Here is a 25,810-nt window from a genome sequence, read left to right on the forward strand (position 1 = left end):
ATAGAAAGAAACACTGCAAACATTTGTCTGTGGATTCCTGCATTTTTGGCTTTCCCATGGAATGTTATTTTCTGACTTCTATGAAAACAAAATATAACATCGTTTCATGAACAGTATTTAAAACAATGGCTACAAATGCTTAAAATAAATTTTCTACATATATTTGCTCTGATTAAGCACTTATTTTGAAAAAGTGCCTAACATTGCTCAAAGTATGAAATGAGTAACCAAATTTTCGAGTCAAGCAGGTGCCATCTTTTCTATAAGGCTGGAACAAATTTGAAATCTATCTTTTGTCATTAGGAGTTGAAACATCACGAGGAAGGGAGGGGGGGAGATTCAAAATAAAAATTGATTCAAATGTTCAAAACATTGGAAAAAATGAAATAATAATACTGGCTTGCAACAAACTAGATTCAATCTACATTGCACAAAATCAAACAATCGAGAAAATTAAGATCAAACATTTAAAAAAAATTTCTAAACGACATTACTGATATTACTCCCATCTTCTACAGTTTGACTTTCGCTCTTTTAACTGTTTGAATTTTTGAAGAATGTATCAAATTTTTGTTTAAAATACCTTAAACTTTATTTATTCCCCACATCGGGATTTTTGGAAAAATCGGAGTGACAAAAAAAAATAATTTGATATTTGTTCCGGAATAATGAAACCCCAAAAATGCTCATAACTTCCGATAATCCTGATCAATTTCATGTAAAATATTGATTTTTGATGTAAATAAACCGTTTTGAACATTTATACACTCTACAATCAATAACTAAGCTTGAAGAATACATTTTCTGGTCTTAGTACAATCAGTGTTGAGAAGTTTTATTAGATTTTTCAAATGAAATAATAATCACACTGTTTGTGACATTCCAACTCTTTTCTCTCAATTTGTATCACTTTGATGCCTTCTACAAAATTGTAGCCAGGGAAATTTCCTATTAAATCATATTTTTGACATATGATGTTGGATTTACGCTAAAGGTAAGGCGAGCGTTTTCACAGTGATGAGTTTGATTTTGTCTTTGAAAAAACCGTTAAAAAGGTTATAAAATCTTGAAAAAAATAAAATGTTCTAGACCCCCCGGTGGATTATTTCAAATTTGGGCTTAAATGAAAGCGGAAGGTCCCAGCTTTCGAATGGTACAAAAATTAGCGATGCTAATTTTCGATAAATAAAATCGTTCCATCAGAGACACCGTGAACCTGGGTATTATACTTGCTGTTAAATGTTCATGAATGTAATAAGACGTTGGAGAACGATATGAAAAGAATTTTGAACACTATTTCAAACGCTTACTAAAAATAAAATGTGGAATTTTGGCATTATTTTCTACAATTAACTCGCTAAGGCCCAAACCCGCCTTTAAACGGGGTTTATTTCAATCGGCACAAAACCAAGCCAATGACTTACTTTTTACTTTTTACTTACTTTTTGAACCTTAAACCTTGTTGATCTAACAATCCACATTAATCGCAACTGTTTGATAAGCATTTGTCTAAAGCAAAAGCTTAAAGAAGCTTAACAACATGAAAAAAGTGAACATGCACGATTTTTTAATTAAGTCATTATTTTTTATGCTTATAATGAATTATTGACAGTTTAGTCTAAAGGTTACAACCATTCGATTACATCCGATGATTTACGAGAAGAAAAATATACTTGGTTAGGTAGAAGAACGAAATATAAACCCCATCTAAAGGAGGGGAAAACCCGAGGAAAAACCAAGAATAAATCGGCAAATATGTAACCAGTTTAATTTTTGTAACAGTTTCAACTAACTAAATTAACGTGAACAAATCAAACTTGTCTACAAGAATGACAAAGGAAAAGAATTGCTGTCGTGAATAAAGCAAAATTTAGATTTAGTTTAAGGGTGGTCCAAAATAGGTCTAAAGGGTGGTCCATAATAGAAACCTGGTGGTATCGACCAGAGTTATGATTCAAAAAATGAGTTTTAAGGCTTAAATCTTGTTATATAGTATAGCCACTTCCCAAAGCGGTCCAAAATTGGTCCGTTACCCTATTGCGAAGGTGTGTTCCCGATTCAGATCTCGCAGTGTAATTTAGAACGAGAGTGGACACAACGATTTATTGTTTCTTAATATGTTCATCTAGGTGCCTGAATGAATAAAGAGTTTTTATAATAAGTTAACATCAAGAAAAGTGTTTTTCCATGGGTCATGCTACTCTTTGTCCAAGCCTTCCAGATAGCTTTCTAAGCCTTAGACTGAACTGTATATTTTTTTTCTTTTTTAATCATTTTTGTATGATTTGATTTTTGGATTGTTTTTGTTAGTTATTTTCTAGTATAGTAGAGCCTTTGACGTTACTGTCACTCAAAATTTAGCAAATTACAAGGAAATACTGTTTTTTGTTTGAGTATTCGAAGAATATGTAAGGAAATTGGAACTTTTAACATAATCGTCTTATCATGACATGGTTATTGTTCTTCAACGTTAGCTTAGGCTTATGCTTCAAACTTTAAAAACATGGAGAGATTTCCAGAAATTTTCTTAAAAATGTGAAAGTAGTTTAGTTTCTCGGCGATTCTGAAAAAGGCATGAAAATAGTCCTTCTAAAATTTAACTCAACTAACATTTAAAAATTACTGAATAACAAAAGTATGTCTTTTGATGGTTGAAACTGAGTCACGACATTTGATTTTAACACCTTTTAATTGTCAACTACAATATTTATGAAGTTGAAACTAATTCCAGGCAAGTTTTAGTTAGAGGGTGGTAATCCATAGGATAATACAAAAATAAACATAATGCAGTCCAATTAAAGGTGCCGTAATCCTGGGTAATATTGATCACTTTTTTCAATATATTTCGATTATTTTTTCTGTTTAAGGGAATGTGGCATTTTTATATTTTTAAAACCAGTACTGGACTCCTATGGACGTAAAACATGGATGCAGAAATTTTTTAGATCTCTTTTAATTTAATTTAAAAATCGTTTTCGCCTCTGTTCAGAATTTGATGCTTTGGGGTGACATTGATCAGTCTCTTTTCTGACGATTTTAACGAGTTTTCTTGATCATAAAAGATACAAAACAATAATAATATTTACAAATGGTATTTTATCAATTTAACCTTGATTTTTAACGTTTTATTTGAAAAATATTTATAATCGAATATAGAATTATGATGCTGCCTACATTTAGGGGCAAAAATAATTATAATAGCTAAATAGTTTGAGCTTCAAAATACAAATGAAATTTTACCTTCACACATTCCCCTAGGCCCTCCCACTATTTCCATTTTCATTTTTTCTTCGAAGTTAACGATTTGATAGGGTTCCTATCCATTTGTCCAATACGGGCTTACTCTTGGAAAATGTTTTTATTTTTTAAATATCATAAATTTATCATTAAATGACTATAAAAGTAGCACTATAACTGTTTATATACAAAGAATAAATTAAAAACATTAGGCAATCCGTTTGCTTCTAAATGTTGTTTGGTATCATCAGGAGAGCTGTTTTTGCGAGCCTTGGAAAACGAAATATTTTAAGATTTTGAAATTAGATTTTTCACAAACAGAATAAAAAATTTAAATACAAACCAAATTTTACCTATTTCATACTCAATTAATAGGCTTTCAAACGTAGAACACAGTTTTCAAAAATTTAAACTAAAGACTGAGTTATTGATGATAATGTGGAAAAGTTTATTGTTGGTCAAATTTTCCCCGGTGATCAAAGTTACCCCGTTCTACGGTATCAAATAAACGTATCACAACAAAATCTTAATTTTATTGGTATTGGTTTTCGATCAGAAATATATTTTTGCTCAAATTTTATCCAGTATCTAGAGCAGTTTTTTGAAGTTTCATCATAATCGATACTAATAGGCTTTTGTCATACTTTAAAAGAAAATATCCGTGCGGATATCATTAAATGCTGATTCAAATTATCCCTGATTGAAGGTAACTTAACTTCAAATTATCTAAAGTTTTCATTAACCTGGTGGTATGATTGATTGTACAATTTTCTCCACACAATCAAAGTAAAAACTTATATGAGCTTATATTAAAACTTTATAGCTGAAAGCTGAAAACGATGATCGGTATATTTTTTTTTGTAGCTGCTCAGAAAAAATCTCCGCCTTTAAAGGCCTCATTACGCACATTTTATATTTTTTTGTAATAAGAAATGTACAAATTATATTTTGGAAATTCAGGGATTTAAAACTTAATAAGCGTGATGATTTAATGATAATCCAGGACCAGCCAAGATTTTTATCTTTTTTAAGAATGCATTAAAGTATTTCAGTGCAAGGCTCAATATTTAACATTTGAATACCCAATGAAAACAAATCAAACTAAAAAATCTAAACGAACAGCTCTGAAAATCTTGTAGATCTACAAGGGTTGCCAGACACTCTAAGAAAAAAAATAGGATATTTCACGAAAAAAGCTGGACATAACCGAAAAAAGCGAGATATTTTAGAAAATCTTGAAACAACCATCAGCCAAAGTAGTTCAATTAACTCGTTATTTGAGAGAAAATCTTTCATAATTAGTCGCTCATGTCAATTTGGTAATTTGTTTAAAAACTTGAGAACTCAAGAAAACTTCCTTGGGCTAGTGATATAGCAAATGACTTGCCATGCTTCCTGAGCCGATGTCCATGAGTTTGAGTCCAAGATCACAGTTGTACCGGATAAGTTTCTCAATGACTGTCCACCAACTGCATCGTTGATATAAGTCGCGAATGACATAAAGATGTTAAAACGACTATTATAGAAAATATAAAGAAAACTTTCACTTTAGATATATACTTAAGTCAATTGAGTCGAAAAAGGTGATTTATAATATAGGGCAATTTAACTCAGATTCCGGCGAAAAAGTTGATCTCTGTAATTTTAAAACCTGTAATTATATTTAAACAACTTAAACAATATTTTCTTCATACATTCATTGATCATGCTCCAAGAACACTTATCTGAATCAAAATGTTACTGTTATACTAAGAAATTCAGATTTATTCAGTTTTTTTTATTATTATTTCACCTTCGACTATGTCGCACAGATGTCTACTTATTAACTTATCCTAAATCTAAAAGAACACTTGCTTAAACTAAAGTTGAAAAGGTGGTAAACATAACTAAAATGCCGAAATTAATTTTCCAGAGGGTTATTAAAGCCATATTGTGTACGATGAGTTGGGAGTCTTAGGAAATAGTAATGGCGTAATGTTCTAGACGGGCGCGCGCACTGATCTGTAGTTTTTCGAGCAACTCCCTGCTATCTATGTTGCTCATCAGAAGATCATAAATGATCAAACGTTGTAGAAGATTTCGCTTTTCAGCGAGTGTCGGCAGTCCAATGAGCCTGCACCGCTGCTCGTATGGCGGTAAGTTGACAGGATCGTTCCAACGTAGCGTTCGAAGTGCGTAACGTAAAAAGCTTTTCTGGACTCGCTCGATGCGGTTAGCATGAACGTCATGGTAGGGGGCCCAGACTTGAACACAGTATTCTAACACGGTCCGGACGAGAGAATTGAACAGCGTTTTCAAACAGTAGATATTCGTATAATCTTTCGTATTACGACGTATCAATCCTAGAGTAGCGAACGCCTTTGCTGTGATTGCTCCAATGTGCGTTGTGAGCTTCAGCTTACAGTCAAAAACGACTCCTAAGTCCTTTATCTCGCTCTTCCGTTGAAGCGTAGCTTGATCCATTCTACAGTCGAATAAGATTGGATTTCGTGCTCTAGTAAATGACACAGTATTGCATTTCCCTGCATTTGCTTGCATTCCGTTTGTGTTGCACCATTTCAACAAAGTGTCGATATCGTTTTGAAGAACATAACAGTTTAACGGACATGTTATCGTTCTGAACATTTTCAGGTTGTCAGCGTATAGCAGTTTCGATGAGTGTATTAGAGAGCATAAGTCGTTTATAAAGAGAACGAACAATAAGGGCCAAGATGACTTCCTTGTGGCACACCTGAGGATATCTGAAAAGTTTCGGACACAACGGTGCCTATTTTAACGTAAGCTGTTCTATTCACTAAGTACGATCTTATCCATTTTGTGAGCCAAGTAGGAAGACCCATCTTCTTCGGTTTCTCTACTAACAGTTCATGTGGAACTCTATCGAACGCTTTTGTTAAATCGATGTAGACTGCATCAACCTGTTGCGATTTCTTTATTTTATTTATCAATGTTTAAGCATAACACATCAGGTTACTCAAAGTTGATTGTTTTTTCACAAAACCGTGCTGATCAGGTGATAAAACATGATGAACACTTTGATAAATTCTCTCGTGCATCAAACTTTCCATACCTCTGAAGTTCTCGACATTTTGAAGGTTTCCTGATTTGTGTATCGGTATGACGCAAGCTTACTTACATAGAGACGGAAACGTACCTTCATTCAAAGAGCGATTGAAAAGCATACTGATGGGCAAGGCAAGTGAAATTGCACAGTTTTTCAACAGCGAAGGCGGAATATCGTCTGGACCTGTTTTTTTTGGATGAATCGATGGATCGTAATTTGATGTAGACCTCATTTTCCGAGAAATTTATCATTGGCATGAATATTTCATAACCAGGCAAACTGTTCAAATATTCATGGTCCATGGCAGGGCCGTAGGAAGAACCGACTCATGGGGGGGGGTTTTGGTGACAGATTTTTACCTATGACTTTTTGCCCAAAAACGCACGAAAAAAATTAAAACAAATTATGTTTGTAACTAAATACATATATGAATATTCATTTTTAAGAACTCATTAATAGTATTCGCATTAAATCGTAACTTCAAAATAGTGGTCCTTAGCTTAAAAAGTGAGCTGAATTTTTATAATGCACCTTAAAAAACAAGATATGGAATTTTCTTTCATTGATGGTTAAACTTTTTATTTGTTTAAGAGTCTGATATAGGTATCCAAGTTATTGGATTTGAGTATAGCATAAGTTCTTTTTAGAGTAGCCTTCAATTTCGTTGAAAAGAACTTATTTTTTACTCGAATCAAACAAGCCCAATCTTGCAAACTCTTTTGCAAATTCTAAAATTCTAACTTTTGATGAAAATTAATAAAATTAAAAAAAAAAAACAGTAAGAGATCAAAAATTTTCGGGTCAAACATTCATGATGCAAACTTGAACTAAATTTGTGATTTTGATTTGGAATTTGGCTTTAAAAACACTGCAATATTTATAATGTTAAACAAAACTCCGAGAAAATATAAAATTTTGAGCAGATTTTTTGGGTAAAGATCAGGTTTCTTTAACAGAAAATATTTTTCATTAAGAATCAATTCTATAATGAAAATCTCAAGGACGATTTTTATAAATATAATTTTAATATTTTGCATAAAACAAAATGAGAACATTAACTCAAATTCTACTTTATATTTGTGATTTTCAGCTGGATTGTGTATCCAACTAATTCTGATAAAGTGTTTGAAATCTGGTAATTAAATTGACAAGCTTATGTTCTTTGGAATTTCTCAACAATTCTATATTGATTGAAAAACTCATTCACAAGCTTTACCTTTTGTAAATTTTCAATCTGAATTTTGATCCTGAATCCTGCACCTGGATTCAAAAATTGAACTTTGAATCTGTTTCCGAGTTTCTATACGATTTTTTAAATGTATAAAAATACTTTTTCCGTTTCTTAATTCCAGATCAGAATTTTTTAAGGCAAGTTTGGAGCCATCATTAATGAATCTATTATTTGAATTCTGTAGCGATGGTTTAATCTTCTTTCATTATTTCATTTAGTAATTTTTAATCTATTTTGTGAATCATGGGAATTTCAAATGTTGAATCCGAGTTTTCCATTTTGGATCGTCACTTAGAAGATTTAAATGTTTAAATTTTGTGTTAGAATAAAGTTTATAAACTTCGAATTTCAATATAAAGCAAAATTATTCTTTATTATACATATGCATGCATATTATTATGCATATGCATTTATTATGCATATGATATTCGAAAAACATGATTAAAATTTGATATGAAATGTAAAACCGAATTTGAACCAGGATTTCAAAGCAGCTTTTCATTCCTAATTTCTAACGATTATTTGAACTGAAAAAATCAAGAATCCTAAACTTGATACAGAACCAGAAATACGAAAATATGTAGAAATACAATTTTGGTTATGAGAATATGGAACCAGAACCTTCAATATTGGTTTAATTTCAAATTCAATATTCAGACCTGAATTTAGATGATAAGGTTGCCAGATTGCCCGATTAACCGAGTTCGCCCGGATATTTAGAATAAAATTAAGGAAAAAGTTCGGTTCAATCTTGTTGCCTGGATTTCATTGGAAAAGCCCGGATTTTGCCGGGTTTATTCTCATCCTCATTCTCAAATCAAACTTTAAAAACAAATTGTGTGGCAAATTCAAAAAAATAAATATGAAATGTTTAATCCAGTTATTTTTAATTGATTTTGATGAGTAATACCTAGGTTTTGGCCAAAATTGTCTGGATATTGTTCGGATTTTGGTCGACAATTTGAAATCAAATACCCGGATTTTGCCTGGTTTTTTAAATTGAACTGCCCCCTGTCTATTTATTCTATGAGAAGTGAGAAAATTTTGAAAAACAGTTGCAGAATTTTGAACTTGGGATGGGTTTTTCAGGTTTTGGCATTAGTTTTTAATCTAGATTTTTATTTTTGAATAACTTTGATCTATTATCATAATTTGAATTTGAATTTAAAATTTTGAGTGTAGAGTAGAATACCTCGCTTGCTTTTTTGGACCCTCATGGGGGGGGTTTAACCCCCAAAACCCCCCCCGTTCCTACGGCCATGGTCCATGGGAGGTGAACAAGTTCCCATAGCTTTTTCGAAAAAAATAGCAAACAAGTTAGCAGATTCTCGGGGAGACTTTGCAAAATTTCCATCTAGCTGAACCTGTTTGGGAAACCCGTTCAATTTCTTACGATCTTTCATAAAGTTTTGTCTTATACAAACTATGAAAATTTTTGCTTATTTAAAAAAAAGCCTTTAAAAGATTTTCTAATCATCACAGAACTAAAACTGAGGCAAAAGTTTCATTTTTTTAGAGTTAGTCAGTTAAGTTTGTAAAAGTTTTCCAAGAAACAGCGAGACATTCAACAAAACAGCGGATTTTTTTATCAACTCTTTTTTTCATCCGTGGCTTTAAATAAACGATGCAGTTGGAGGACTGTCATTGAAAAACTTACCCGGTATAATTGGAGTTTGGGCTTGAAATCACGACCATTGTTTCAGCAGGCAAGTCTTCTACTAACTGAGCTATAGCCACATTTTTACCCAGATATTTATCCTGGTTTCAATTAAACGTAGGTGTTTTCTGAAAATTGATAGTATTCTGCAGGTTCAGGGATAAACCTTACGATCCCTTTTATAATAATTTCGAAAACTTTTAATGTAGTACCCACGTTCATAAGCCTTCAAAAATCAATGAAAAAGTTATTTTTATGTTAGGATTTTTTTTAACCTTCCAAAGCCGTTCGCAAAATTTCTGTACAAATCTATTTTTGATAAATTTTACCTGCAGTTTACGAACGTTCTCCTGGCCGCAAATATTGACCGATTTCAATGAATTTTAATTCATTGTATAGATAATTTATTCTAGTTTCTCAATATTGAAAAATAGAGTCGAAATATTTTACGAAATCACCAGTAGCTGATTCCGAATGAAAAAAGTCCCGAAAAAGAGCTCTTTTTAGAATGCCTATAACTTGAGACAGGTTCCAAATATTGCGCTGATTTTATAATATTTGGAATTGTCAAGAATAAATCTATCCATGGATGTATACATTTTTGGTGGTCCAAAGGAAGTTTTGGCCGCTATCCCGGAACTTCCGGTAGAAAAAAATCTTACTTCAAAAAAGTCACCAAATTTTGGCTTTGCATTGCTGTATCTCGGCTACCAATGGATCGATTCTCTAAATTCAAATTTTAGTTTTTTCTCGTTAACTTTATTATTATTTTCGTAGAACATAGTTGGTTCCTCAAAAATCCTACACACCTAAGCGAGCTGTATAGAATACACCTAAGCCACTCTAGGCTGACTGTGAAGAGGATCGGCGACTGCTTCGCCTCCTCTACATAGTCAGTGAGCCTAGCAAAAGTTTACCCGATCAGTTTTGAGCTTTCTACACAAATTGCCCTCCGCTTACATTCTTCACCACCTTTCCACTCAGGGGCGGTCCTAGAGTTGGCTCTTGGGGGGGGGGGGGTGATTTTACAAAATTTCAAAATTCAGTCAATATGAAGGAATGAATATCTGGTGAACAAACGATCATTTTGAAAGAGCGAAAATGGAGTGGCGGGGGGGGGGGGGGGGGGGGTGCGAAGGTTGCCACTTTCAAATGAGTACAATGTAAGCTGCACATTGCTCCTCCTCCCCCACTTCAATTTTACTGAATAAAATCAGATGTATTTCGAAAAATATGAAATAAGAGAAGAATAATGAAATCTTTTAACAAACTTTTTCATATAGAACAATCAGCAAATCTATATTTTTCACTGCCAAAAAATATAAATAAAATGAAAATTGTCATAATTTGTATATCTGGTAGTTTGAAATTGTCACTATCAAAGATCTTTAAAGAATTTCTTGTTATAAATGTCATTTTACAAACGAAAATTATACACACGTTGTTGAGCTTCTGAAAATTAGTGCTAGGCCAAACAAGAAGTATAGTTTGAGATAAGTTTTAGTTAATTATTACTATGAATTTTGAATTGATTAACGGTGATTAAATTTTTCATCGGAGTAATTTACTGAATAGTGATTTGGAAATTTTGTTATATTATTTTCAATGTGGAAACACAATCTTCGTTCAAAATTGTGGTTTTGATTTTTCAAATTCTCAATATAAAAAACAACACTCTTATTTTAAATTTAGTTGAAATAAGATTATCAAAATCAGATACTGAAGAATGAAGCATCTGGAACATAATTTTAATTGGTTTGCTCTTGAATTACAAAATTTTTAATTTTAACTGTACCGAAACAAATGAAATAGCAACAAATAAATTATAAAGAAAGCGAAAGATCGTTTTTTTCTTCATGTAGGTACCTATTCATAATTCCAAACTCTTGAAATGATATTGATTTATAATGAAAAAAACATGGAATAAAGCCATTGAGGGTTAATTTAGTGAAGAGTATTTATCAATTGCAATTGAAATTGCCAAACGTACAGATGTAGAGTATCAAACTTTAAACTAGATTTAGACTTAAAATTCCAAAATTGTTATGTGAATGAGCTGAAAGCAGTTCGGCAATATAACTGGTGTAAATCTTGAAATCCAGCAGTATAAGTCAAAAGTCACAAAAAGTTCTTTCGAATGTTAGCTTGATGGATTTTCTTGTTGCCGAAAAAACAATCGACTGATATAGGGAAAGTTTTTATCCACAAGGGAACAAATAAAACAAAGACAAACTAATTTTGGAAAATTTACGCGTTCTTAACTCGATTTCTTTTGTCAGAAACTAATTAGTTTAAAGTTAAATCGATCAATGATAACTGATGAAACAACTGACCTACATAAACAACAAATAATTATTTTGAATTTATGAATTATCATTTACTCTTTCAACGATGCAGATTCTAGGGAAGAATGCCACTTAGTGGCAAATTCCCAAAAACAAAAATACAGATTTTGTTCCTAAAAACAACGATTTGAAGAAAATAATTTTAACATTTTTTTTTATTCTACAATTTTATCGTTCAGAAGTCACGGTAAATTACTCACATTCTCAGCACAATTGATCTTTGAATTAGAACCTTTTTTTCTAAATCTTTTTGATACTGTACACTTTTGCTTAAAAGTGCACAAATTTTTTCAATGAATTTTAACATTGTATTTTCAAAAGTTATACCGGAAAACAGAGCAGAAGAAAAAATAGAAATTAGCATTCAGTACCCCTAAATAAGCTTTAATAAATAGTTTATATTCCTTTTTGTCTCTAAGAACTCATAGAGGACTTCGTTCCATAAAGTAACAAATTTGCAACAATCAATGTGTGGAAAAAGGGAAAAATCGTATTTTATTTCAATTTTTTTCTTGATGTACATCATTTCCAACTGTTTAAAATGATTTTTAAGGACAAATAAAAAATCAAGAAATGAAGGGTAAACTTGAATTTAGAAATCTTTAAAAGGTTTTAAAAACTTACACTCTTACTGTTAACATTTAATATTTTCATATTCAGTTTCTGTTTGGTAGTATCTTCTTGAATCTTTTGACGGTCATTCTTTATAAGAATGCTTGATGTGACAGATATCAAACCAAATTAAATTAAATTGGATCTATTTTTTTCGAAATTTCTTAATATAGGTTAGTTTTAAGTTTCATAATTCATATTTGAATGATGTAAAATCGAGGGAGAGATGAATTTATGCAAGAGAATCTTTACTGTGATTCAAATACTCAATTGTTATTTCGCAATCTAATTATGAATTCCTTATAAACGCAAGTGAGAATAGTACTGCATTGGAATTTGGAATGTGTTAGACATAACTTTGTAAAAATTTAAAATTGTCAATAAACCAACTGTAAACAAAAGACAAAATACAGAATTGGAAGTTCTAATTTATAAATATTTGAATTTTAGATTCGTCTTAGCTTTTTATTCTTGAAGTTAAGTTTTATTGTAACATTATGTCCAGATTCCTTCGGTTTTTAAGATACTTTGAACTACAAAGAAAAATCCTAATGAGGAACTTTCCGTTGCCAAATCATTCTTGAAAATGGATTTCATGCGGTATCAACATGTTGTATATTACGATTGAATTTATTTTGTGAAATATTGGTGTCAAAGAGGAAGATTAGAAGGTACCCAAGACTGTCAATTAAAGTCACACGTTTCTTAAGCGCCTACTGGAAAACTGAATGGAGAAGTTGACTACAATTTAAATTTCTAACTAATAAGGCAATTTAACACTTAAAGCCAAGGGTATTTTTTCATTTCTTAGAATTATCAAGATCTGTAAATCCAGAGCATTGCGAGTTACAGCTGCTTGAGTTTGATAAACCGACTTTTCTTCAATCTTGAGCCTTTAAGTGATAAACAAACTTTTTCGTTGATGAAACACCCCCACGGAGTGGAAAATTTTTGAAAACTCAAAGGCACATCTACTAGGGGAAGTTCAAAGTTTTTATAGAAATTCGAGCATTTACGGGTATTTTGTAACGGTTTTTTGCCGCTTGGGGGGGGGGGGGGGGTGATCACCCCAATCACCCCCCCCCATAGGACCGCGCCTGTTTCCACTTCTTCTACGAAGCGCACTCGCTTCATCTATCCAGCTATATTCTTCACTACTTAAAAACATTTCTACCTTAGAAGTTCATCTCGCCGCAATGCCATTAAAATAATATAATCAACAATTATATCGGCGATAAAAATCTTAATCAATGATAAAATATCTAAAAAGATTCAAGAAGCTTATTTCAAATTGGAAAAATAATCTTTCTCTATTTTAAAATCAAAACACTTACTACGCAAAGAGGCATCAGCATCAGCACAATCAATCAACAAACCACGCGGCGAGACGGCAGTTCCTCCTGCTGCTGGGTTGGGTGGTAGATTTGGTGAGCGACAAAAAGAGAGCTACAGGATTTGGTTCTCCCGCAGCTACGTGAGGGGTGCGAGATTTGTACACCAACCTGTTGAAAACGTGGACCAAACTGGTTGAAATCTGGCAGCTTTCAGTAAATTAAAAAAACTTTGCTACAAAATTTCAAAACACCACACAAAATGTGTGTCAATCGAAAGAGGAGATTCGAATGAATCTCTAGGTATATAAAAAGTGACCAATTTGAGTTCAAATTTTAGAGAAATCACGCTAACAAAATCGCGTAAACCCACCGACACGAGGGGGAGTTTGAAAAATGACAAAAAAGATGTGAGTTCCATTACCATATACTGAACAACTGAGATTTTTGAGGAACCAACTATGTTCTACGAAAATAATAATAAAGTTAACGAGAAAAAACTAAAATTTGAATTTAGAGAATCGATCCATTGGTAACCGAGACACAGCAATGCAAAGCCAAAATTTGGTGACTTTTTTGAAGTAAGAATTTTTTCTACCGGAAGTTCCGGGATAGCGGCCAAAACTTCCTTTGGACCACCAAAAATGTATACATCCATGGATAGATTTATTCTTGACAATTCCAAATATTATAAAATCAGCGCAATATTTGGAACTTGTCTCAAGTTATAGGCATTCTAAAAAGAGCTCTTTTTCGGGATTTTTTTCATTCGGAATCAGCTACTGGTGATTTCGTAAAATATTTCGACTCTATTTTTCAATATTGAGAAACTAGAATAAATTATCTATACAATGAATTAAAATTCATCAAAATCGGTCAATATTTGCGGCCAGGGGAACTTACGCAAACTCTCGGGTCATATAGACCCGAACAGCCTAATTACGGATTTTTTTGAGGGAGCACTTCCGGTGGTCACAGGAAGTTGCCTGGTACTACAGATTGTGTATTTCGTGATTCCCCATGGAGGTTTTTAAAATCAAATTTTTGCGATTTTTTCTCGAAGAGTTATGATGATTTGAATGTGCGCTTCGGGCCATATTGACCCGAACGACTTTGGAAGGTTAATGTAAAATATTTAGACATAAAAAGTATGTTGCTCTTTTTTAAAATCACACTATTCTAGTTAATATAACCAGCTATGCCTTTTGATAACAGAACCGATCATGTAGTTTAAGATATTAAATCCCAAATTAAAAATGTATTAACTCACCTAGTATCATCGAACATCGCATCAATCCTTAGTTTGCAGATCGAGTTCCGGCTGACGCTGGACATCGTCTCCAGCTGATCGGCATCCAGCAACCGGAACCCAGACGAAACGCTCGAACCTCGTCTCGCCGGTCTGCTCATCCGACTGGATCCGGAAGCTGATCCAGCTCCTATTCGAAGCTGCTGCAGATGCGGATGCAACTGCAGCAAATGATGATGATCCATTAAGCTATGGGTCACCATTTTGCTTGCTTGTTGCTCTTCCCCTCTGTTTGTCACCTTGGATTTTCCCTTTTTCAAATTCATTTAACACTTAAGGCTTAAGACATTCGATTATCCACTATCCAGGTCATCTCTTAAAAGGTTCTGCATCTTCATGTTCGGTTTCTTCAACGGCATCCGTCATCCAAAGAAAGCTCTTCTTTGGTAGGTTTTTACCAAAATTCTTTAATTTCGCTCAAACATTTTAATCAAACGTCCAAGTAAAAAACGACACTCCATCAACCAATTGGAAACTCGCACTGATTTTTCCAGCAAGCCAAACATACACGCCGGGTGGTTCATTTAATTAAATTTCACCTAATTGATCCAACTGTTCGGCTTCTTGTTGATCCGTGTGTGTCTGGCTGTCTGTCTTATACACTTGGACTTGTGGCGCCACCCATGGCTGTTGAACTAATTGGGTCATCACACGTGTTTGCACATTTCTCACCACGAAATTGATAGACTTTTTTCGGTGTTTTTTCACCAACTTCAGGAATAAAAAAAACCCACTGTGTACACAAAACAAACAAATTGAAATGATTACAAAATTGAAACTTTACGGTTAGCCTTAAATCCGTGTGGAGTTGAGTTGATGGTGAAGCGCGTAAGATGTGAGTTAAACTGAACTGATTCCCCCAAATTGAGAGTGGTTGGGTTCGATTCGACCCGACTATTGATTGTTGTTGTTCGACGAATTTGGGATGAGTGCGATGTTACCGTTTGCCAATTTTTCCCCCCGAATGGATGGTTCTTCTATCGAGCGATCGATTGATCGATTTTTATTTTGTCGGGCTCTTTCTTTTTTCCTATTTGAATAGATTGATTTTATGTTTTGCTATTTCCGGCGCGAGATGTTCACACATGATACGCGCTACACTCATACCGGCGGATCACTTTCCTATTTCCTTTCGATGTGTTTCGCTGATCGATGAATTGAGGCTTTGAATTGAAGGCTTTTGTTGAGCATCTGCAAAAATAAAGAGAAAAAAAACATTTCTTTAGTAAAATTATTGAAAAATAATTTTTTCTTAATAAATTAAAAGATTTAAATAGAGCTGAAGTTTTATTTTAAGAGAAAATAAATTTTAGTTTTTCTTTATTGTGATCTACCCTTATGGAATTCAAACTCGTACTCTTCAGCTATCAAACCAAAGGAAGGCAGTTGAAAAAAGTTGATTCGAGTTCTAGATTAACTTAACAAACATTAGGGAAAAAGTGTATAAACCGCGAAGAAAATCATTATATTCCCTCCTACACGAACCAAATTTTTGAAACTATACTTTCCTTCAGTGAAAATGTTTGGAAAATTGATTGGACAAAGTTTCAGATGCCGCATGAGCTCACAGTGCTTGTTTAACCCCTTATTTCCGTATATTTTGCAAACAATCCAGAAAAACACTTATTTGTATAGAAATATTTTGAATAAAAAAAGACCTATCGAAATCGAAAGAATTCCCTATATTTTTTCAATTATTTATGAAAAAAGTAAGTTAGGACTTGATAATTTTGAAGTAATTTTTTTTTGAGAAATCGAATGAAGGCTATTTGAGCCAACGCACGCATCGGAAAATGTAGTTATGTTTATTGTTACCCTCAATTGCCCAACATTTTTCTATTAAATGAAAAAAACACATGTACGGATTGTATAATTTTAAATCAAATATGACTTATCTTGTGTGATTTTTTTTAGAGAAACCAAATGAAGGCTATTTGAGCAAGCGCACGTATTGAAAACTGAAATATTGCCAGCTTTTCTCCCAATTCACCAATATTTTTTAATATATTTAGTACAGAAAAAGCTTGTTCGGACTGGAAGATTTTGATGCAAATGAGACCTTTTCAATGTGTTTTTTTTCCCGAGGAAACGGATGAAAGCTATTTAAGCCATCGCATCTTTTAATTTGATTCTTCGAAAAAAAACCACACATGATACGTCTGTTTTTGTTCAAATTTTCTACCTGTACCAAATTATATAAATAATGAATGTTAAATTTTTATTCTGAATCTTAACCAGTTAAAAAAATTCAGATAAAAGAATCAAAATTTTGAACTTGCTCCCAGCAAAATTTTTTTTTCTCCTCGAAAGACCCATTAAAACGAAATAATAAAACTCAAAATGGAAACAAGGAACAATAAAAACTCAGAACTTTAATGCATTTCAAAACTTTAAGTTTGGAGTTAGAATTCTAAAGATTGATCAAATTTGATTTAAAGTTCTAAATTAGGATAAAATAGTTATACTGGATATGTACACACGGTGTGTTTATAAGATTAATTTCAAGAAAAAAAATCGGTATCTCTGAAAATTTGCCACACTATAGAAGAAACTCTCCTCTATCTAATGCGCATTTCAGAAAAAAAACGACCAGGGGATCTAGAACAACTTTTTTATTTGAAGATTTGCAAACAAAATACCCGAGCAAAATTTTCAAGTTTTCGCTAATAATTTTCCTGGGAACTTCATATTTTTCCTTTTGAGTTTAAATGTGTTAAAGTTCCGTCAAAAACAAATATTAAATTAAAAAATTCTATAAATATGATTTTTAATTATTTTGTTTAAGCAAAAATTATAAATTTTGAAGAAAAACTGAAAATCAACAATAAAAATTATCACTGTAGCAAATTCACAAAAGCACGGTTTCAAAGGTGTTTCCTTTTGTTCATTCCTACCGAAGACATAATTTAGTTTGGAGTTGAGTGAAGAAAGTTAAAATTCTACCGTTCAACAATATATTTCTCCCTTTCACGATTAATTTGTAGTTTGGACACCTTTGGGTGCAGTTTGAGAGGAAAAAAATAAAATTATCTTTTTTGAATCATTGAATGTGTAATGCAATGTATGCTTGTGGAAAACTCCTTTTTTTTTATTATGAAAGAAACATGTTTTTTGAAGACTACATTCCGGTGGAAATTGTTTACTTTGAACAACGTTTTTCCAGTTTAAAGAGTGCTTTAAGTATATTATGTTTGATGAACTGTAAAAAGCACTGCAAGGTTTCTTTAAATCCTTATTTCAATACAATTTTCAAATTTTAAACGCTTAGAACCATTGCAATACCAGAATTTTTTCTATAATTTTGAGAGAACTCTCACTACAGATCGACAAGCAGATTACCAAACACTCAGTCTTGTTCATTTTGATTATAAATCATAAATTTGCTGCCACGTAGAGCCTCGTCAGATCTTATAAAACATGAGTTAGAAAGTCTATTTCATGGTTTTTCCAGAGAGTGATAAAGTGTTTCCTGTCTGAATATTGAAAAAAAAAAGTTCGGTTGAGCTCGGATAACCGAATTTTATGGAAATTGCGAAGATTTAATCCGAATTAATTCACACTTGTCACTAAATTTTAAATAAAATTCGAATTCAATTTCGATCATCATCATTTTATTACTTTGAAAACGATTTGATGAGTTTCGACGAAAATTTTAATTTCAAGGAATTAGCTTTCTTTTTCCCTTGTTTTATTTTGTTCAAATAATATTTTGCTCAAATTTGTTCGGATATTGTTCAGCAATTTTTCTCAAAAACATCTGAATATCTAGCAAAAAACAGGCAAATTTAAAAAAAAAATGAGGGGGAAGGGTCTTCACACACATTTAAAACTGATTTTAAAACTTTGATTTTTTAGTTTTCCTCTTATAGATAAACTAGCTGATTTTACCCGGCGTTGCTCGGGTCCAGTTTAAATATCAATGAATATTATCATTTGACTTCTGGAAATTTCGGAAGCTTTGTGTTCATCTTTATTCAAAATTTGCCCTTATTAAGCCACGTAATTATAATTATTTAGTTTATTAGAGACCTTTAACCATGAATATGGCATTCGTGTTCGAAAATACTTAAAAATAGCTTGACCTAATTCAAAATTTGTTTCACATTAAAATTATTTCGATTAATCACATAACCGCTGTTTCTTTTGATGACTCTTTGCTCAGGATTTCGCAGATGTTAGGCCATGTGAAGTTTATAAGTTTAGTTTTTTTTTTGTTTTGTTCTGATTGAGCTTATTTATAAAGTTTTTAGTTTTTATATTATTCAAAAACTTATAGCTGCTAATAGAAATTTAAAATAATTTCTTTCTTAGCTTATTCATTCTATCACGAAAAAAAAATTAAAACCAAAATGTTTTAGGAAGCTTGAATTGATTGAACCTTGTTTTATTTTATCTTAAAATGATAAAGTTTTTTTTATTATCTTTTTCATACGCTATCTAATGAAAACCCAGTATCTTCAGCTTGTAAAAATATGCGATCGACCTTTATTGAAGATTATCCCACTTTTCAAGATAGATTATCTGCCTGTAGAATGGTATATTCAAGTTGTATTTACTTAGAAATTCCTAATAAGACTTCAACTGAAACTTTGTTGAAAACTTTTTTTTTTATTTACAAATGGTTTTATTAAGGCATTTTACTTATAAAGTTTTTATGTGCCGGGAGTATTTTTCCTAACTTTGGGTTAGTAAGAGGGGGGTTGTTGAAAACTTACTCTGCATAATTTCAATTTTATGTGCTTTTTTGCTGATTAATTTCATCCTGTTTTATTATTAGTTTATATACATGTTGAAAGTTCCTCTAAAAGTTTTACGCAGTTATCAAAACACACATCATCTCGGAACCGAAATCGCCCATTTTATAATGTTATGGAAAAGATGTTACATATTTAAGTTATATTTCAATTTTGCTTTTTTTTGCGACAACTATTCCATAAATTATCATAAGTTATCAATGTAAAAATTGTTAGAAATCTTTTTTTTTAATTCGCAGTACTAAACGGTTTAATTTATCTTATAATTGGATGGTAGAACTTAGCCCATTAATGATCAACAATAACTCAAAAGTTATAATTGGGCTATGAAATTTAATTGTGCAAACCTAGAGTACCAGATTAAATTTCTTATAAGTTTCAGGCGATGGATTTGGTTTTAACTTTTTCCAGAAAATGCACGTTTAATTGTCTAGCCCCCCCCCCCCCCCTCCCGTTTAAATTCCTACTACGCTATGGAAGCGTTGAAATTGCAGCCTTCAGCTTATAACTCTGATTTTTCTTTATCTATAAGGAATCACAAAAATATGAAAATGGTTGATTCCTTAAAGCTGCAACATTAATTTTCAGCAAACAGTCCAAATAGTTATTCAGCTGAAGAAGTCAATTCATTATGGAAATCAATCATTGCATCCACACTTTACATGCTGTATATTCCTGTATATTCCACTTTACATGCTGTATATTCCTGTAGATCTTCAATGCCCCCAGGGACCACATTGAAAACCAATACTGTTCTAATCAATTTACTCCGAACAGGAAATTGGGAGTATTTTTTCTACCCCAAAAGTAGACTTGCTATTTCATCCACAAACCACGTGCTTGTAACCTGTGCTACGAACAGTAGGAGAAATAAAAAAGCCCGCCATAAATTTTGTTATCATATTTTTAATCATCAGCAGGCTTTGATTTGCTTTCCAGTAAAGGTGAACTCTGGATGGTCGTTTCTAATGCCCGGCCCATGGTAATGGTGAAAACAACCCCGCCAAAGAAACGAAAATCGGCTGGCAAAATGGGTGCCATGACTTTTGGTTAGTGGAAATAAAAACGAAAGATGTATGGGAGGGTCCCTTTTCTTAGGTGGGAGGGGCTCAAAACTATTACTAAAACCTTACCAAGGTCCAAACACATCACTGTACAAAATTTCAGGCTAATCGGTTAAGCGGTGTGGATTTGTATAAGGTGCATACAAACAAACAAACATATATAGTCCAACTCATCTTTATATATTAGATGGTGATTCGGAAATTTTATTTAGTTTTTATCATCTCTGATATTATTTTTTTTTATTGTGAATTATAGTTGTAGAGATTAATTTCTCAATCTAAATTTAATTCTAAAATAAAATTAGAAATTTTGATTCAGATCTCTGAAGCTTTTGGAACTCAACTTTCTTTAATTTCTTTTGAATTTCAAGCTTTCATTCGAAATTTTCAGTTTTATTTAGTTATAAATAAATAAAATGAATCTTTGACCTTTGGTTTCAGTAGGTACAAATTTTTTAACAATACAATTTATAATACAATCTTTATAAGTATATAAAACTGAATGTTTGTCTGTCTGTCTGTTCCCTATACACTCGGAAACTACTGATTCAATCATTGTGATGGTTCCTGAAATACTAAAATACAAAATTATCAAAAGTTTTAAACAATTTTAACAATTTTTGTAAACTACTAAACCGATCAACGTTAAATTTGATGTGTAGCTATTTTCAAGACCGGGAATAATTCATATAATACTTTAAAACCCTTCCAAATTCAAAGAAGCAGGGCTCCCTTACAAAATTATCAATAAAATGACACAATTCAAACAATTGTCAAAAACTGCAAACCCGATCAACGTGTAACTGGGTGTGAAGCCATTTTCCAGACCGGGAATGGTCTCTTGAATACTTTCAAACTATTCCAAATCCAAAAAAGGGGAGGGGATTCGCATACAAAAATAATTAAAAAAATGACAGAATTCAACAATCCTCGAAGGATTATTGTCAACAAATGATAAACGTAAGCGTTTTCACTTAATGAGACGATCTATAGCATTGACAAACAAGATTTAACTATATTGTATACTAAATTGTATTGAAAAAGCCATTCTATTTTTGTGAAAGAAGACCCTCATATTCAATAAATGTAACATGCATATTATTAACAACAACAATGTCTCAGTGTTTTAGTGTTTAGTGTCTTAGAGTTATTGTGTTGTAGATGCTTCCTTTTTTTATGAAGGGCTGCTCCTTCAACCTTCAAAATATAAAGTTATTTGAGACACAAAACAATCTAGAGGCTCAGATGCCATGAAAAGTTGTTCGCTTTAAATAATCTTGAAATTCAATTTAAAAGAAAGAATTTTTAAATTATAATAGTTTTAACGCATCGAATTTCATGGAAGGGGTAGCAAAGCACACCGGGTCAGCAAGTTTATAATAAATTGATAAATTGTTATTTTATATCATGATGGACACATTATTTTCATTATTTATAAATAGATTTTTAAGATATAATTCAAAAGACCATGAAATCAATGCAAAAAAAAGCACATTTTTCCGAGATGCAACAAAAAGAGCTGATTTTAACTAGTTTTGGCGTGTTGTATTCAATTGTGCATATTTTTTTTCTATCAGCTCCTATTTCTGAGATTCTAGGCTAACATTTGAAAATAAATAAAAATTCATTCAGAAAATTTGTGCTCTATTTTTGAAAATCAAAAATTGTACAATGTTACCAATGTATTGAAAATGAAGGTTATAAATCAAAGATCTTATTTGTTATCTTTCAGTTCTACGGAGTTTCAAGAATTTGACGAAATTTCGAGGAATTTTTGAATCAAAATGAATCTTTGATATTTTGCAAGCAAAAAGACTGAATATCAAAACTTATCTTTCTTTGACTTTACAAGAAGCTTTAAGAATATAAAAAAATGCTTTCCATTTCATATGAAAAATTGGAAAAATCACTAACAACTTTTAATTTTGGTTTTGGAAGCTTTTCAGCAGCTTCAGTGGATTTTTATTTCACATCTTTATAATTTTCTTAAATTCATTTGAAAACAAAGATATGACACTTAATTATTCTCAACTTGAGTTTGAACGACTTCAGAATGACATCTTTAAGTGAAACGGTTGTTACCCAAGAAAATTGAATACAATTCATGGTATTTTAAAAATGCTATGTTATTAACGCAAAATAAAATTAAACTACCAGTGCTTCCATTTACTCTAAAATACGCCTCTCTGTCATCTGAAATTTAATAAAAATGATAAAGTTAAGTGCGACGCTACAATTCTATGAATCTGAAACACACCAGCTGAAGGTAAAGTAGTGATTGATCGTTTGGCTGTACTAACTCGAAATTGATAAATTTAGCATCTATTCCCCTTTGGCTACAAAATACTCAATTGATTTATCTATAAAGTTATTGAATTTAAGGTTAATTTATTTTGTTTTATGTAGCAGAACTGTAGTTTTTTCTCGTATTTTGACAAAGTAGTAAAAACTTGAACAGGATTTTAATTGTAATTTCTGAAGAAATTAATAATAGAAATTAAGAAATAAATTTGACTGGTAATGCAATCCAATAATTATTTTATTATGTTTTATCCATTGTAACGTCTCGATTTCGTTCGAAAGTCGAAGCTGAAACAAGACGACAAAACTCTCAAAAAAACCAACAGCCACTGATTCTAATCAGGACTGAATCCCACTTCGTGCTAAAGGAAAGTTAAAATTTTATTAGCAAAATTGCGTAGCTCAACTTAACAGCACTTAAGCGCCAACAACTAAAAAAGTTGATGTGCTGAAGTCTCTTAAAACCCGGACTTTCTTCCCAGGGGTGGGCTTCCAAAGAAAACTAACCAAAATGGTGTTGGCGAAATGAGGAAAGTTTGTGTAGGTTCACGAAATTAGTCGCCGCACAATATCCGTAGTTCTCCGCAGCATAAATTGACCAAACACAATGCTTAAAAAGAGGTTCACAAAGGTAACTAAAATGCAAACTTACCGATAAAATCGTCCTTGCACCTGCACACAAGCTACCGCCAGAGAACTTCCCGGGCTGGGTTTGGAGGCCAAAACGTATAGCTAGGCCGTTAACTCCCGAGATCGTCGTAGGCTCGAATCACAACTTGCGCGGCACGTACTATTAGGGCAGATTTTTTTGGGGAAAATACTTGAAAGCAGTAGGGTAATAACCGCCTTACTTAGATTTACTCAAAACGCAGCTTATTTAACAAACCGACCGAACAACTGCAGGATCAAAATGCTAAGACCCTCAGGTTTTCTTTTTGGTCTCCAAGAAGACTCCATTTTCCATTCTCCCATAGAAAAGCCACCATTGGTAGCTCGTGATGACTGTCAGAATAACGATAAGTTATTCCGTAGTCCTTATGGGTGGAATTTCCATTTTACCGAAATTTCACATTTCAGCACACAAAGATCCACTCCCAATAAGACTGACATGATACATGTTCAAATTATGCATTGGAGATACTACGGATATTCCCACTTTGCCTACTACGGGCCGTTACACTACCCCCTCATTCAAGATAAAAACCAGGTTTTTATAATGTATGCGCCTTGCCACTTTCAGAAAAAATCGTTGGAAAACCACCCCTGGGACAGAAAACCAAGTACTAAGAAGCGCTATACAGTTCTACTAAAAAAACCCTTCCCTCGTGCAAGAAGCAACCCGCGGGTACCAAATCCGCAATTAAATCGGGTTGTGATTTCTAAGAGTGTTGTTTCATGCCCCGTTCCGAATAGCAATCGGCTGAAACAGAAGGCCCCCAAACCAATGATGCAACTCGGGGTCATATTTGATCATTGCCCGAAAGCTACAACTCTATTTCACTTTAGAAGCTACTGACCGTCAGCGTTAAAAAACTCAGGTCTCCAGCGAGAAGCATAAAGGTTCAGTACCAAACTTTAAATTGCTTTAAAAAAATAAAGTTTATTTGTATAATAAAACACTTACGTTTAAACCTCATTTATCCATTATATCTATAATCTAACCATCACCGTATATATGAAAAAAAAATTAATTCAATCTTATTTTTTTATTCAATATTAATACTTAATACTTAAAGCTACACTGAAAGTTAAAATAAATACAAGAATATAATAATTATCGAGCAAATCAATCCCGCTTAATGTGTTCCGTGCTGTACACTCCGATTTTCTGGCTGTTTAGATCCTTGAGTTTGTATGAGCTGGAGCCTAATTTTTTAACGACCATACACTTTATAAAAGCTGGACCTAACTTTGCTGAGTACCCTTTTGCAGCGTCCGATAACGCAAAGTTTTTACGCCACACTGTTTCTCCTTCTGCGTACGTTACAGGTCTTGCCCGAAGATCATATCTAGTTTTATTAGTATTGTAAGCCTTGGCAATATTCACTTTGACGATTTCTCTAATTTCGTTTAATTTTTCCAAGGATTTGGTGGGATCCGTACAAGCATTCGATTTGTTTAAAGAGTTTTCTGTCCTCATTTCATAACCAAAATTTAAATAAAACGGAGTGTACTTAGTAGATTCGTGAGCTGAGGTGTTAATGGCACAAATGATTTCCTGTAAATACTTATCCCATTCCCTTTGATCGGACTTAAGTAGACTTCTGATAGAAGCTCCTATGATTTGATTCGTCCGTTCTGTCGGATTTGACTGTGGGTGATAAAACGAGTTTTTCCAATGCTTTATGTTGTGCTGCGCTAGGAGGTTCAGGAAACACTGTGAAATAAACTGTTTACCGTTATCAGTGATCGTGATTTCCGGAGTACCGAACTTAAGTAATATCTCTTCGCGGAAAAAGGTCAATACATTCGCGGACGTTGCTGCGCGGTAGGGCTTAGCGATTACCCACTTAGTGAACCAATCCGTGGCCACAAGTAAGACGGAGTTACCGGACTTAGAGCGCGGAAAATGAGTAACGTAATCCATCGAAACAACTTGAAATGGGTAGTCCGAAGGCTTTTGAGCACCCATCGGAGCGACTTCATTTCGATTCGAAGGTTTCGAGCTCTTACACACGTCACACTTCCTGACGTATTGCTTAACATCGCGTGACAACCCGGGCCAATAATAATGTTGCCATAACCTTTGAGCTGTTTTCCGGATACCGAGGTGACAACCGCTAGTACTATCGTGAAATTGGCGGAGGAGAGAAGATCGGTTAGCTACCGGTATCACTATTTTCCATGCTAAACTAGCATCGGGAGTCTTAAGAGGTTCATAACGTTGCAAAATGTCGTCCACGAC

At 32.8% G+C, this 25,810-nt stretch overlaps 1 protein-coding gene across 8 annotated transcripts in view; it reads right to left on the reverse strand.

Annotated features, from left to right (window-relative positions):
• LOC129751631 (uncharacterized) overlaps nucleotides 1-25,810 on the reverse strand; it is a 277,390-nt gene that overhangs the window by 163,369 nt on the left and 88,211 nt on the right. For all 8 annotated transcript variants that reach the window (XM_055747243.1, XM_055747242.1, XM_055747241.1 and 5 more), the window contains one exon: nucleotides 14,748-15,977. In XM_055747243.1, the coding sequence (XP_055603218.1) occupies nucleotides 14,748-15,052 (305 nt within the window). In that variant the 5' untranslated portion in view covers nucleotides 15,053-15,977. The remainder of the gene's footprint in view (nucleotides 1-14,747; nucleotides 15,978-25,810) is intronic.

The sequence above is a fragment of the Uranotaenia lowii genome, chromosome 3 (assembly GCF_029784155.1).
Source record: "Uranotaenia lowii strain MFRU-FL chromosome 3, ASM2978415v1, whole genome shotgun sequence".
In the NCBI taxonomy this organism is placed as follows: domain Eukaryota; kingdom Metazoa; phylum Arthropoda; class Insecta; order Diptera; family Culicidae; genus Uranotaenia; species Uranotaenia lowii.